The 16,166-nt window shown below is 41.9% G+C and overlaps 1 protein-coding gene across 2 annotated transcripts in view; it reads right to left on the bottom strand.

Moving 5' to 3' along the window:
• pomgnt1 (protein O-linked mannose N-acetylglucosaminyltransferase 1 (beta 1,2-)) overlaps positions 1 to 16,166 on the bottom strand; it is a 121,428-nt gene that overhangs the window by 64,682 nt on the left and 40,580 nt on the right. Inside the window, exons 20-21 of one of the 2 annotated variants that reach the window (XR_013498544.1) lie at positions 11,236 to 11,345; positions 7,015 to 10,933 (exon numbers count right to left, since the gene is read on the bottom strand). Coding sequence is in view for 1 of the 2 variants with exons in the window: in XM_078218601.1 (XP_078074727.1) it covers positions 10,861 to 10,933; positions 11,236 to 11,345 (183 nt within the window). In the remaining variant the exon portion in view is untranslated. Of the gene's footprint in view, positions 1 to 6,847; positions 10,934 to 11,235; positions 11,346 to 16,166 lie in introns of those variants that run through there. The other variant, XM_078218601.1, reaches the window with a different exon arrangement.

Below are 16,166 nucleotides of genomic sequence, written 5' to 3'. Positions count from 1 at the left end.
TTCAGGGATGTTCGTAAATGCTACAATCCTCACCAACTCAGTCAGAACTGATTTATACTTGGATTTCACACAGCAAAAGTGGCTGCACCAGCCTGAACCAAACCAAGGTCAAGTACAAAGGGCAGTAGATTCACCATTTGGGCACTTTTTGCAGGGCACTGTCCTGAACTCAGCTCGGCCAGAATTTCCGAACCCACCCTGCTCTCAGACTCAGTAGTTTTCATGGAATGATAGAAATTATAGTAGGGGAGGAGGATACTCCCTCCTGTAATCCCAGTTTCCCAAAATCCTTTTAATAATTCAATTTTTTCAAATATTTATCCCATTCCCTTCTAAACAATGTTCTAGTCTCTACCACTGGCTCACTATTCTCACTAGTCTCTACCACTCTTTCACTATTTACCTACAGTAAAGTCCCCAAGTTTCAATCTTCCTTTTACTGGTTGTTCCTGTCCAGCACCGTCACCCCTCCCTCCCCCTCACCACAACTCAGCATATTGCTACTGCTTTTGGTTCCATTGAAATTGCCGATTTCCATGACTACCTCATTGCTTGGTCTCTCTCATCTGCCCCAGCCCCTCAAGATTAAGCCACCCGTGATCCCATTCTCCAGTATCCCTCTTACCTCCCCCAGCTAAGCGCGAATCCTCTACACCTCATGCCCTCCCCTTTCTATCCCCCATTTGAAATCATTTCCCTCTTTCCCCAATTCCTTAGTTCCCCTCTTTCCGTGAGCTCCATCCCTTCTTTGTCCGTGATTCATGAAGTTCACTTGATTGATTTCAGGGACGCGAGGTTGCCTTATGACGAGAGATTGAACAGTTTAGGCCGATGCTCTCTAGAGTTCCGAGGAATGAGGGGAGTCTAATTGAAGTGTACTCAATGCTAAAGGGGATTGACAGGGCAGACTTATGGAGGATGTTGCCTCTTTTGAGGCATTCCAGAATGAGAGCTCATAGTTTTAGGATAAGGGGCAGCAGCTTTAAAACAGAGATGCGGAAGAATTACTTCACTTGAAGGGTCGTGGACCTGTGGAGGTCAGCCATGATTGTATTGAATGGCAGAGCAGGATCAAGGGGCTGAATTGCCTACTCCTGCTCCTAGCTCTTCTGTTCTTATGATGGAATTTCAGGAGTCAGCGAGGTGATACACTACCATCCATTTCACTCCCTCTCCCTGCCATCCACTTCACCTGCCGCCCCCCGCCACAAAACAGCCTATACTAAATAGTATAATGAAAAGTATTTCGTAAAAATAAACTATTAAACAGATTAGTTGCAAACAATACTTAAAGAATCCATAGAATCCCTACAGTGCAGAAGGAGGCCATTCAGCCCATCGAGCATGCACCCACATCAATCCCACCCAGGCTCTATTCCCATAACCCAACATATTTATGCTGCTAATCTCTCTGGCACCAAGGGGCAATTGAGTATGGCCAAGCAACCTAACCCACGCATCTTTGGCGTGTGGGAGGAAACCCACACTGTCATGGGGAGTGTGTGCAAACTCCACAGTGACTCAAGGCTGGAATTGAACCCCGGGTCTCTGGCACTGTGGGGCAGCAGTGCTAACCATGGTGCCACCCCTTATAAAAATTGGATCAGTTTTGTCCATATTTGGTGCAGGGCCAATATTTTTTGAGGTGGAGATATTGCATTGTCTGAAGCGAAGGTTCTGAAGTTGTAGGATTGTCTCTGCAACTGCGATAGTTTCCACTGTCAAATGGCTGGAGGTTGCATTAACAAGTGAGCTTCATAGGTGGAAATCAAGGATTACAGGGAGAAGTCTCTTACTTCTGTTCTGCAGGTGTGACACTTTTAGCTGCTTAGTTACTTTACAACAGACCAGTGTAGCTGTTTTTAAATGGCTCTCTCCCCCTGGGTAGAAGCTTGAAGACCTGTCCAAGAATGCCATGTCCCTTTCCATATTGGATACATGGTAAATCCATTAGTTATCGCAAGTCTCCTTACCCCCGTAGGGATCAAAAGGGTCAAGGTTGCTCACACCTTAGTGGCTTATCATTAGTATCTTTATGTATGCCATTGAGTTTCTGTTTACTCTTTTAGAACACTCATTGTATTTCAAAATAAATGTCTGAGGATGTCATCTCTGTCTGCCTAAAGGGGTTCCAGTCCAAAACCACAAGGAGAAATTTAGGTGACCCGCAGAGTCCATTTTGGAAATAGTATTTCAACTCACTGCAAGGCTTATAAAATGTGGCTTGAAAAATAATTTTTCTAAAAACTTGTAATCATAACGTAAGACCTTAATGAGACCCATTTCTACATTGCTGAACTTTGCGATTTCACTTAATTGGTGAGACTAGATGTAAGAATTTGTGGTGGAAGCCATTACAGGAGTGAGATTGTAACTGAGAACATTAAACAAAGACATGAAGCAAACTGTTTACATTCCAGCCAGTTCAGTAACTAAGTGGCTATTCTGATAGCATGCATAATTACTGCTCGCTCTGTTAATATATAACGTTCCATTTAACTCGAGTTTCCTACACTAAATACATCACACCGATATGAATTTAATCTCCCAGCATTCATTTAAACTGTTTATCTCTTGGTTTACAAATATCAGAAATGAACGCTGATACAGCACTTTAATCAGTGCCCCATAGATACAAAACTAAACTGTTTACACGATAATCATTATGCATGAATATTGCTAAAAATTGTCAAAGCTTTTTGTCTTGCACTCATCGGGACAAATGTAAGAATGCCAAATTTCAAATGATCATAGTACAGGAGAAAAGGGTGCGGATTGGTTGGTAAGTCGACTCTGATTGGCTGAGTAATTGCCATGAAGGAAGAAACGGGGAGCTATGGTGCCCCAAGTTCCCTGGTAATTCCTTATGTTTGCAGCGAATGGGTCTCTATGTAGGAATATATGTCACTTTTAGCAAACATAAACATGTTATATTATGAGCTCAACTGATTATCTTAAATCAGTTGTTAGTGTATTTAGTTATCAGCACATTCAGGATTGTTCAGCAAATGCTGTCCAATCACAGAATTACATCCAACAGTGGACATTTTGTTTTGGATTTTGAAAGCACAGGCTGGTTGAGCCATAAGTATGGTTGTACTTATTACGGACAACCGTAATAGAAACATGTTGTTTGAGCCGATCAGCCAATTGTTCGGACGTGAGGCCTAGGTACCTGACATCACACTGGCACTGAAATTCATATATAACGCTGTTCAATTGTCTGGTAGGCAAAATTACTTTTTGTATTAATGGTAGCAGTGGAACATACTATTCATGTAGCCACTGCATAGCTTGCTTAACCCCTTTCAAAATTTTGGGATACTTTTGTTTTTCTAGGGTTAAGCTGAGGTAGACTGGACACTGAGTTAATTGTACTGCCTTGACTATGTGCTCGTTTGACATTGCCAGCTTATTTACGAACACGACACTGAAGGAAGCCATCAACATTTGCAATATTAATGCACCATTTCTGAAACCGTATTAATTGAACTTATGATTTTATAAATTCGCCCAATTGAAGGGTGGCACCGTGGTTAGCACTGCTGCCTCACAATGCCAGGGACCCGGATTCAATTACAGCCTTGGGTGACTGTCTGTGTGGAATTTGTATGTTCTCCCCGTGTCTGCGTGGGTTTCCTCCCACAGTCCAAAGATGTTCGGGGAAGGTTGATTGGCGATGATAAATTGCCCCTTAGTGTTAGCGGGATTAGCAGGTTAAATATGTGGGGTTGTTGTTGGTGCAGGCTCAATGGGTTGAATGGCCTCCTTCTGCACTGTAGTTATTCTAATTCAGTTTTAAGGACATCATACATGCTGAAAAAGATGGTGTATCCATGGAGCACCTTTGGGTCTAGTCCATTCTGACATTCTACCACATAATTGAGCAATATTGTGCATGAATTTTGGTGGCAGCACGATGTCACATCCGTAGACCATATGTCACAGTGATTGGCTAACCAAATCAAACAGCACATTTCTTAAGTTCATAAATGACAGAGTACAGACCATTGTCAACAAGCCCACATTTGCAAAACCCAAAATAAAATGTGTCGTTAGATGTGATTCTGTCATTAGGCAGCACCTACTGAACATTCCTGACTGTGTGAATAATTACTCTAACAACCAATTTAAGATCAATCGTTCAGCTTTTAACATGGCTCATTTACACTTGCTATAAGCTACATGTATTCATACAGGGACCCATTCTCTACAAGCAAAAGGAATGTAATCAAGCTTGTGCCTTTTTGAAGTACCTGGGAGCTAGGGAACCTATATCCCCTTTGACTTTCTCTATGGCAATGCTTCAGTCAATCAGCACCCTTTTCTCCTGTACTATACAACAATCTGAGGTCCTTATTTGCTTCAAGAAAATGACTATCATCCCAGTACCAAAGAAAAGCAAAGCAGTGTGCCTTAATGACTAGCGCCCAGTGGCTCTGACATCCATCATTATGAAGTGCTTCGAAAGATTAGTGATGGCACAAATCAATTCCAGCCTCCCGGATTGCCTGGATCCACTACAGTTCACCTATCGCCGCAACAGGTCCACAGCCGACACCATCTCCCTGGCCCTGCACCCAACCCTGGAACGCCTAGATAACAAAGACACCTATGTCAGACTCCTATTTATTGAATACAGCTCAGTTTTTAACACCATTATTCCCACAAAACTCATCTCCAAACTCCGTGGCCTGGGCCTCGACATCCCCCTCTGCGACTGGATCCCGAACTTCCTAACCCACAGACCATAATTAGTAAGGATAGGCAACAACACCTCCTCCATGATCATCCTCAACACTGGTGCCCACAAGGCTGTGTGTCCTCAGCCCCCTACTATACTCTGTATACACCTATGACTGTGTGGCCAAATTCCCCTCCAACTTCATTTTCAACTTTGCTGATGATAGCATCGTAGTGGGACACATCTCAAACAATGACGAGACAGAGTACAGGAATGAGATAGAGAATCTGGTGAACTGGTGCAACGATGACAATCTCTCCCTCAATGTCAACAAAACGAAGGAGATTGTCATTGACTTCAGGAAGCGTAAAGGAGAACATGCCCCGGTCTACATCAATGGGGACGAAATAGAAATGGTCGAAAGCTTCAAGTTTTTAGGTGTCCAGGTCACCAACAGCCTGTTCTGGTTCGCCCATGCCGACACTATAGTTAAAAAAGCCCACCAACGCTTCTACTTTCTCAGAAGACTAAAGAAATTTGGCATGTCCATTACAACTCTCACCAACTTTTACAGATACACCATAGAAAGTCTTCTTTCTGGCATCACAGCTTGGTATGGCTCCTGCTCTGCCCAAGACCGCAAGAAATTGCAAAAGGTCATGAATCATAGAAATCATAGAAACCCTACAGTGCAGAAGGAGGCCATTCGGCCCATCGAGTCTGCACCGACCACAATCCCACCCAGGCCCTACCCCCACATATTTACCCGCGAATCCCTCTAACCTACGCATCTCAGGACTCTAAGGGGCAATTTTTAACCTGGCCAATCAACCTAACCCGCACATCTTTGGACTGTGGGAGGAAACCGGAGCACCCGGAGGAAACCCACGCAGACATGAGGAGAATGTGCAAACTCCACACAGATAGTGACCCAAGCCGGGAATCGAACCCAGGTCCCTGGAGCTGTGAAGCAGCAGTGAATGTAGCTCAATCCATCACGCAAACCAGCCTACCATCCATTGACTCTGTCTACACTTCCTGCTGCCTCAGCAAAGTAGCCAGCATAATTAAGGACCCCACACACCCCAGACATTCTCTCTTCCACCTTTTTCCATTGGGAAAAAGGTACAAAAAGTCTGAGGTCACGTACCAACCAACTCCAGAACAGCTACTTCCCTGCTGCCATCAGACTTTTGGACGGACCTACCTCACATTAAGTTGATCTTTCTCTACACCCTAGCTATGACTGTAACATTACATCTGCACTCTCTTGTTTCCTTCCCTATGAATGGTATGCTTTATATAGCGCGCAAGAAACAATACTTTTCACTGTATGCTAATACGTGACAATAATAAATCAAATCAAATCTATAAATGGTTGTGATCGTTTGAAATTTGGTATTCCTGCATTTGTCCTGATGAGTGCAAGACAAAAAGCTTCGGCAACGTGTTTCTCTTTTCAGCGATATTTGGTACAACAAGGTGACTGAATGCATTATGCCATGGCAAATATAACTAATTTGATCATTAAAGTAGACTTAGCTGAAATCAATTTAACAAAGTCAACAGTTCAGCATTTTGCTTGAAGGACCATACTACTGGTGTTCTTTTCAGTTTGTATAATTTAGGTGCATGTTTTACATTAGTCGCTTGCAACCTCTTTGCTCCAGATGTAACCATATAATTACTCAAAGTTGAATCTCCTTATGCAGCGGATTTTAAGGCCTCAAGGTTAGGCCTCTCAGAATTCTCACGATCAATCCTCTCAAGGTTCAACAAACATTTTATCACGCTTTCAGCCATTATTCTATATTTAAGAGCACATAGTGCTGAGTTAAATATATTTTATAGTGAAAGTTAATTTATTAGTCACAAGTAAGGCTTACATTAACACTGCAATGAAGTTACTGTGAAATTCCCCTAGTCGCCACACTCTGGTGCCTGTTCGTGTACATTGAGAGATAATTTAACACAGCCAATGCACCTAACCAGCACGTCTTTCAGACTGTGGGAGGAAACTGGAGCACCCGGAGGAAACGCATGCAGACATGGGGAGAACATGCAAACTCCACACAGATTGTGACCCAAGCCCGGAATCTAACCTGGGTCCCTGGCACTGTGAAGCAGCAGCGTTAACCACTTACTTATCCAAACATTCAAACATTCACAAGGAACTGGATATTTTATTTTTTTAAAATCGAGGACATACAAGAAATACGCTGTTCATTGTTGATACTTGTGCATGCACATGTATTTGTCATTGAGAACTTTAAAAATATAATTGAATACTATACAAGAGTATCTTTTCAGGGTTTGGTTGAATTCCTTACCTGAAAGGCAGCATCTCTGGCAATGGAAAAGTCCCTTAAACATACATTGAGACACGGATTTTAACTCAAGCCAGCTTTCTGCTGTCAGGCATGGGTCTGGATATTTTAACTCCCAAGCCTCACTGAAATCTCATTGGCAAGATTTCCACCCGTTTTACAGACTTACTGGCAAACCCACCCACCTGTAGAGCATAACTTCTGGCTCGTGAGCCACAAGCCTACTTGAAGTGGGATAGTGACTCTAAAGAGGGAGGATATAATACTGCTAAGTGTGATGTAACATAAACTGGGGCAGGAGTCACCACAGGCAGCTCCCATCGTTCTTGGAGGCCTGCAGATAAGTACCTCTTTTAAGTGAGCTACTTGTCATCTCACTTAGGTTTATGAAGCCAGTGCTTCACATTTTAAGTTGTTTGCATCCCAGGCATTTAAAGTTGTTCAATGGTACAAATCCAAACCCGTCTACAGCCACCTCTTTTTGGCAGATTAAAGTTGACCCTCAATCAACGTCACAAATAAATCCACAATCTGGAATTTAACTGTTTAACAGCTGAGTCGAATGAGTTAAAAATCAAGTCTTTAGTTTCAGCCTAGATTGCCTGCTCAAGTCACAGCAGTTAAACCGACACCGGAGTGATAACCTCCCACAGCACCACAGGCTTATCCATCCATATTTTAAAACTGGATTTATAAAACATTCTCCATTCTTCCAGCGATTGGGAATAACTCCTGGTCATACAAGCAGTTACAAAACATTATGCATAAACAAAAAGAGAAAATGGTGGAAACACTCATCCTCTGCGGAGAGAACTGACAAAGGTGCACACCTGAAATTTGTCCGTTTTGTTGTCTGTAGTTTTACGCTCGTTTACAATGCATAAAATCCTTTATTGCAATGTTGATCAAAAGCAAATGCAACAAGATTGCACAGTCGCATTGTAAGAATGCGATTTACAAAAATATCTTGTCTTTATGTTTAATCCATGCAGTAGCGAGAAATGAAATGCAATTGTCTAATTTAGGGATAGATGATCAGAATATTGGAAAATGGCCATTGTGAAGCCACTGCTACTTCAATTCCCTTTGGGGATACAAATGACTCTGCCTCCAACACACTCTCACAGTGCAATTCAAATCCTAACCACTCACTGCATAAAGTAGTGTTTGCTTATGCTGTCATTGTTTCTTTTGCCATTCACCTTACCTCTGCTCTCTAGTTCTTGATCCTTCTGCCAACAGGAACAGTTTCTTCCTATCTACTCTGTCAAGACCCCTTATGGTTTTGTAAACCTCTATCAAATCTCCTCTTAACTTCCTCTTTTCTAAGCAGCAAAACCCAAGCTTCTCCAATCTACTGATGTAATGCATGCCCCTCATCCCTAAAACCATTGACATCATTTGTTTCTCCAGCCTCTCTTAAGCCTTCACATACTTTCTAAAGTGCGGTGCCTAAAATTGGACACAGTACCTCAGTTGTGACTGAACCTGCGATTTATAAAGGTTCATCCCTGTAACTTTCTTGCTTTTGCACTTTATGTCTCTATCTATAAAGATCAGAATCCCGAATGCCTTAACTGCCTTCTCAACTTACCGTCACCTTCAGTGATTTGTGCACATAAATCTATAAGTCTCTCTGTTCCTGCAGCCCCTTTCATTTACATTGTCTCTCCTAGTTCTTCCTACCAAAATGTATCACTTTACATTTCTCTGCATTAAATTTCATCTGCCAGGAATCCTCCCATTCCAGCAACTTGTCTATTTCCTCTTGCACGACCCTCTTCACAGTTCCTTTACACAAACGTCTTTGTCATTAATATAGATCAAGAAAGGCAGTAGTCCTAATACTGATCCCTGGGGAATCCACCCGAATACCTTTCTCCAGTCCGAGAAACAACTGTTCACAACTACCGTTTCCTGTCCAACATCACATCCACGTCCCTTTTCTTCTGTGAATTTTTTAATCTGCTGGCAAAATTATATGGCATTCTGGAAAGTCTTTGTACATCAACTGCATTATCCCCATCAATCCTCTCTGTGACCTCATCATAAATTTCAGTCAAATTAACAAAACCATCTTGGCTTTATTTAGTTAATAGACATTTGCCCAAGTGACTCAAAATTTTGTTCCAGATTATTATTTCTAAAAGCTTTCCGCCACCTGCAAGGTTGAAGTGACTGGTCTGTTAGTTACTAGATTTATCCCGACACCTTTTTTAGAACAAAGCTGTAACGTTTGTAATTCTCTCGTCCTCCGGAATCACCTGTTTCTAAAGAGGATTGGAAGATTATGGATTGTGCCTCTGCAATTTCCTCCCTTACTTCCTGCAATACTCATCAATATATTCCATCTGGTTGTGGCGATGTATCAACTTTTAAATTACTTTCACTTGATTGAAATATGCAGGATCCTGAGGGGATCAAGGTGGATGTGGAAAGTATATTTGCTCTTGTGGAAGAATCTGGAACTAGGGGCTCACTGTTTAAAAATGAGCGGTCATGCATTTGGGACAGAGATGAGGAGAACTGTTTTCATTCAGACAGTCATGAGTCTTTGGAACTCTTCCACAGAAAACAGTGGAAGCAGGGTCTTTGAACATTCTTAAGGCAGAGCTAGATAGACTTTAGACAAGCAAGAGGGTGAAAAGTTATCAGGGATAGGTGTGCATCTGGAATTAAAGTTGCACTCAGATTATCCATGATCTTATTGAATGGTGGAGCAGCCTCAAGGAGCTGAGTGGCCTACACCTGCTCCTAATTCCTATGCTCATATGTTAAGTACAACCAGCCTTTCTAATATACACTGCAACCTATTGGCAACAGAGGTGTCAATAGACTCTCTGGTAAAACATTGTTAATTTTAAAAACTTCTTAGTAAAATAAGGGTTACGTACAATCTTCTATTCTTGTTATTTTGAATCAGTAGTTTTGTTCATTTTATTGAGCATTCAAGCCCTGAACTACATCATGTTATTTAAGACATGGTAACTGTCAGCACTGCAGGAGTACAAGCTGGCAAATGCACAAAATCCAACAGGAAACTTCACCAATATCTGAAAAACACAATTCAACTCTTCAGGAGATTGTCCCTTCCACAAAGGCACTATAATTTCAAAGGTACCAGCATCCTTTTGATTCCTTCCTCATCTGTCACAATTTGAATGTATGAGCAAGCATTCATGGGATGGGCTATCTCAGGAAAGAGGGCATAGCAAAGATCACTACTTTCCTATAAAGTTTATTAGCAAAATATGACCACAATTCAACTTTGCTATCTCGGCTTTATAATCACAGGTTACATAAACTGATAGCTCATTTGTAGTGGTTTATTTATCTCCAGAATTCTGTATTGTGACAAGGCTTTTGTGTTGACATTCTTGTCATTACTCAACTACACATTACAAAATACAAACATGTGCGAGAGAGTAACTGCAGAAATAAAGAAAACTAATCCACGATATCAGGGAAAATAAAACACTGGTTTGAAGGAATCCATTTTTTCAAATTCTCCACTTACTGGTTATAATATTTTGCAATGTTGAATTAGAACTCGATTCATAATTTCTGGGGTACATTGGTTTAATTTTCTAACATGATTGATGCTGCTAGTGCTTCAAAAAAAAATGCACATGGTTCCAGCAAAATAAATATCTCAATCCATAATTTACAAACTGTGTCTTTAGTAGTTTTACACGTGATCAAGTATTAGCTGCAGGTAAAAATTGGTTTCCTCTAGGTTTAAGCAGACAGTTATAAACCAGCTTGTAAACACCATGGGTAAACTGTACATTAAATAGAGTGGTTTAAAACTGTCATGCTCGCCATAGTGGATTGCCTTGCTTGCCATCTTCAGTTTAATTCCACATCTTCCTTTGGAGGCGGTTCAAGGTATATGGGCGTAACTGACGCAGGTTTCTTTAAGCTATCAAAAAGCAAATGGAAAAACAGATTATTTATCCTCAATTTCTAGCAGAACACTTGCTACTGTGCTGCTTGCATCATTCTGTTAAAAAGCTCGGACCCCATCATATTGCAGCACGCTGCGTCTTTCCTGAATTATTAAATGCAATGGAACTTTGTTACATTTTTCCTTTCTCCTTGAAAGATGCTTACAGTTCCACTTAGCATTAAAAGAATCCTCTAGCTCATCAGCAAAATGCCAAAGGAAGAGTTGCATAAAGTACTGACTGCATTATGAGTTATTAATGGGAGAACAGTACTTACGAATATGGAGAGGAAGGCGTCCCCACAACAAGCAAGTGGTTCTTCTTTCTGAATAGCCGCCACATGCCTTTGTGGTTACCTCGGACATCCAGATCCCAGATATGCAGGCACTTGAAAATATAATGGCATCTTTTTAAAAGAATAATTAAACGCAGGAGTTTTTAGATCCACTAATCTGACAAACTAGTTAGAATATGTAAATATCTCTGTTTAATCTCATTGCTCATGTCAATTTTGACATTTAAAGCTATTTTCCATTTCTTTCTTGTAGAGAGCAAACGTGTGAAGAGAACTGGGAGGTCTGGTACAGCAACTTTCACAACCTCAGCCTTTACAGTACTTTCAAAATGCCATCACCATTTTATTGTAGTAAACGCAACAGCCAATCTGTGTACAGTAAGATCACACAAATGAGATAGGTAAGCAGCTTTATTAACGTTTGGTGAGAAACGTCACCACAAGAACACTCCTGCTCTTCAAACAGTGTCACGGAATCTTTTATGTCAACTGGCAGGTCTGCAACTTAATGTTTCATCCAGAAACATGGCACCCTAGTTAGTGCAGTACTGCACTGATCAGGGTGATTCGCAAGTGAGAAAATAACTCGCACCCACCACAGAATCCCCGAATCTGGCATGGGTGTCCAGCTTCAGGACCAGTTAAGTACAGGAAAGCCAACTCCTTGACATTGACTGGGGAAATCCTATCAAAATGATGTACAGTTTAACTACAACAAGATACTGTAAAGGTGTTTTTTATTGATGACAGGATTATAGTGGATAGAGAAGCATGGATCTCATTCCAGCAGCTGCATTCTAATATGTAAACACACTTACGATTGAGGACCTGATGGAATTGTTAACTCAAAGCTACACTTATAAAACGTGCTACCAGATTATTGGGAGTCAGACACATTTCCACTTTTGTTTTTGGGTAGGGGCAGTACTGACATATATTGACCATCCCTAATTGCTTTAAGAAGAGGGTGGATCCTTTTATTTGAACTGCTGCTGTCGTGTGGTGGCAATATTCCTGTGATTATGTTCATTTGGGAATTCAGGATTTTAACCCAGCAGCAATCCACGTCCAATTCAGTATAGAGTATGATTTAGAACAGAAAAATAAAATAGATAGTGTTGCCATTCACGGTAGGGCTTACAGGGCTGGGAGGTACTAATAAAACAAATAAGGTGCCACATACTATATCAAAAGTAATGTTTAGCTCTCCCAAAACAGAAAAATAATATGCACCAGGATGAAAAATCCTTTCCATTCATGTGGTGACCAGAACTGTATGCTGTGGCTCAGCTAGTATTTTATACAGTCCCAGTATAACCTCCGTGCTCTTATAGAATCATTGAAACCCTACAGTGCAAAAAGAGGCCATTTGGCCCATTGAGTCTACACAGACCACAATCCCACCCAGGCCCTACCCCCATATCCCTACATATTTACCCGCTAATCCCTCTCACCTACGCATCTCAGGACTCTAAGGGGCAATTTTTAGCATGGCCAATCAACCTAACCTGCACATCTTTGGACTGTGGGAGGAACCCTGTTTATTCTATCCATACCCTTCAATTTTATCTTTCCTGTAATGCGGTGACCAGAACCATATGCAGTATTCAAGTTGTGGTCTAAATATTATTGTATACAGTTCTAGCTCTTACATTCCATGCCTCAGCTAATAAAGGAAAGCATGCTATGTGCCTTAACTTGCCCTGTCCTGGTACTTTAAGGATTTGTGGAAATAAACTCCAAGCTTCCTCTGTTCCCCCACCTTGCTCAGTTTCCTCCCAATTATCGTGGAGTTCCTTACCTTTTCACACATCCCAAAATGCATTACCTCGCACTTCTGCAAATTGCCTTCCATTTTCCACTTTTATGCCCAACTGACCAGACCATTTACACCTTCCTGCAGTCCAAAGCTTTCCTCTTTATCATCTGTGGACTTCTTTATCATTACCCCTACATTTGAGTCTAAATTATTAATATAAACACAATAACAAGGGACTGAGTACTGCGCCCTGCGGGAGCCCCACTGGTAACAGGGCAGCACGGTGGTGCAGTGGTTAGCACTGCTGCCTCACAGCGCCAGGGACCCAGATTCAATTCCCTGCTTGGGTTACTGTCTGTGCAGAGTTTGCACGTTCTCCCTGTGTCTGTGTGGGTTTCCTCTGGGTGCTCTGATTTCAAAGAACAAAGAAAATTACAGCACAGGAACAGGCCCTTCGGCCCTCCAAGCCTGCACCGACCATGCTGCCCGACTTAACTAAAACCCCCTACCCTTCTGGGGACCATATCCTTCTATTCCCATCCTATTCATGTACTTGTCAAGACGCCCCTTAAAAGTCACTACCGTATCCGCTTCCACTACCTCCCCCAGCAACGAGTTCCAGGCACCCACTACTCTCTGTGTTAAAAATCTGCCTCGTACATCTCCTTTAAATCTTGCCCCTCACACCTTAAACCTATGCCCCCTCGTAATTGACTCTTCCACCCTGGGAAAAAGCTTCTGACTATCCACTCTGTCCATACCTCTCGTAATCTTGTAGACTTCTATCAGGTCTCTCCTCAACCTCCATCGCTCCAGTGAGAACAAACCAAGTTTCTCCAACCTCTTCTCATAGCTAATGCCCTCCATACCAGGCAACATCCTGGTAAATCTTTTCTGTACCCTCTCCAAAGCCTCCACATCCTTCTGGTAGTGTGGTGACCAGAATTGAACACTATATTCCAAGTGCCTAACTAAGGTTCTATAAAGCTTCAACATGACTTGTCAATTTTTAAACTCAATACTCTGGCTGATGAAGGCAAGCATGCCGTATGCCTTCTTGATTACCTTCTCCACCTGCATTGCCACTTTCAGTGGCCTGTGTACCTGGATACCCAGATCCCTTTGCCTATCAATACTCTTAAGGGTTCTGCCATTTACTGTATATTTCCTATCTGTATTAGACCTTCCAAAATGCAATACCTCACATTTGTCTGGATTAAACTCCATCTGCCATCTCTCCGCCCAAGTCTCCAACTGATCTATATCCTGCTGTATCCTCTGATGGTCCTCATCGCTTTCCGCAAATCCACCCTTTGTGTCGTCCGCAAACTTACTAATCAATCCAGTTACATTTTCCTCCAAATCATTTATATAGAACATAGAACAGTACAGCACAGAACAGGCCCTTCAGCCCACGATGTTGTGCCGAGCTTTATCTAAAACCATGATCAAGCTATCCCACTCCCTATCATCCTGGTGTGCTCCATGTGCCTATCCAATAACCGCTTAAATGTTCCTAAAGTGTCTGACTCCACTATCACTGCAGGCAGTCCATTCCACACCCCAACCACTCTCTGCATAAAGAATATATATTACAAACAGCAAAGGTCCCAGCACTGATCCCTGAGGAACACCACTTGTCACAGCCCTCCATTCAGAAACACACTCTTCCACTGCTACCCTGTGTCTCCTTTGACCGAGCCAGTTTTGCATCCAGTTTCCTCCCACAGTCCAAAAGATGTGCTGGCTGGATGCATTGGCCATGCTAAATTCTCCCTCAATGTACCCAGAACAGGCGCCAGAGTATGGTGACTAGGGGATTTTCACAGTAACTTCATTGCAGCATTAATGTAAGCCTACTTGTGACACTAATAAATGAACTTTAACAGCATACCAGTTGCAAAATAATTACTCTTTGCTTCTTGCCCCCAAGCAAATTTTGGATCCCAATTTGTCATTCCCTCTTGGCTCCTATGAACTTTTACTTTTCTGACTAGCCTGATGTGGGACCACATCCATCGCATACTGCCCTCATCAGCTTTGCTTGTCATCTCATGAAGCAATTCAATCTCGTTTGTCAGACATGACCTTTGAAAAATCTTTGAAAAGGGCAGTTCAAAGTGAGAAAGGATAAGGGATCCTTCACTTACTTAAGAATGCAATAGAACACAAGAGCAAGGAAGCATACTAAAGCTTTTAAAACAATAGTTAGGCCTCAGCTCAAGCAGTGTGTTTAATTCTGGGCACAGTAAGAAGTCTCACAACACCAGGTTCAAGTCCAACAGGTTTATTTGGTAGCAAGTGCCACTAGCTTTCGGAGCGCTGCTCCTTCGTCAGGTGGAGTGGGAGATAAAGAACAAAGAACAATACAGCACAGGAACAGGCCCTTCGGCCCTCCAAACCCATGCCGCTCCCTGGTCCAAACTAGACCATTCTTTTGTATCCCTCCATTCCCACTCCGTTCATATGGCTATCTAGATAAGTCTTAAAAGTCTTAAGATGTGCTCACAAACAGGGCGTACAGAGACACAAACTCAATTATTTGTAGAAACTTGATGTCTGTGTCGATATGCGCGATCTTCTTGGAGATTCTCTCCACTTGGAGCCACTTTAATTCTGGGCACCAAGCTTTAGGAAGGATGTCAAGGCCTTAGATAGAGTACAGAAGAGATTTACTAGAACAGTAACAATGATGAGGAATTTCAGTAAAGTGGAAAGAGTGGTTGGAAAAGCTGGTTTCTCTTCAATAAAGATAAGGCTAAGAGGAGGTTTGGCGGGTTATTCAATATCATAGACAAGTTTGATGGAGCAAATAAAGAAGAAAGTGGTTTCAGTAACCAAAGGGCAGAAATTTAAGAACCAGATACAACACAAGGAATAATTAATAATGCATTGGTGATGGTGGAAGCAGATTTAACAGTTACTTACAATAGGAAATCGAATACAAACTTAGAGAGAATTACATGGCTATGGGGAAAGAGCAGAGTACTGAGATTAATTGGATAGTTCTTTAAAAGTGTTAGCAGATGCACAATGAGCCGAATAGTCCGCTTGTGTTTCATGATCCTACGATTCTAAAAACATCTTAAACTCGAATGAGAGGCTTCCATTAATTGCCAAGTGGCAAAAGACAATTAGTTTTATTGAATGGAAA

Source organism: Mustelus asterias, chromosome 8, assembly GCF_964213995.1.
Source record: "Mustelus asterias chromosome 8, sMusAst1.hap1.1, whole genome shotgun sequence".
NCBI lineage: Eukaryota > Metazoa > Chordata > Chondrichthyes > Carcharhiniformes > Triakidae > Mustelus > Mustelus asterias.
Note: the sequence above shows the minus strand (reverse complement) of the source record. Positions and strands in the feature narration are given on the sequence as shown.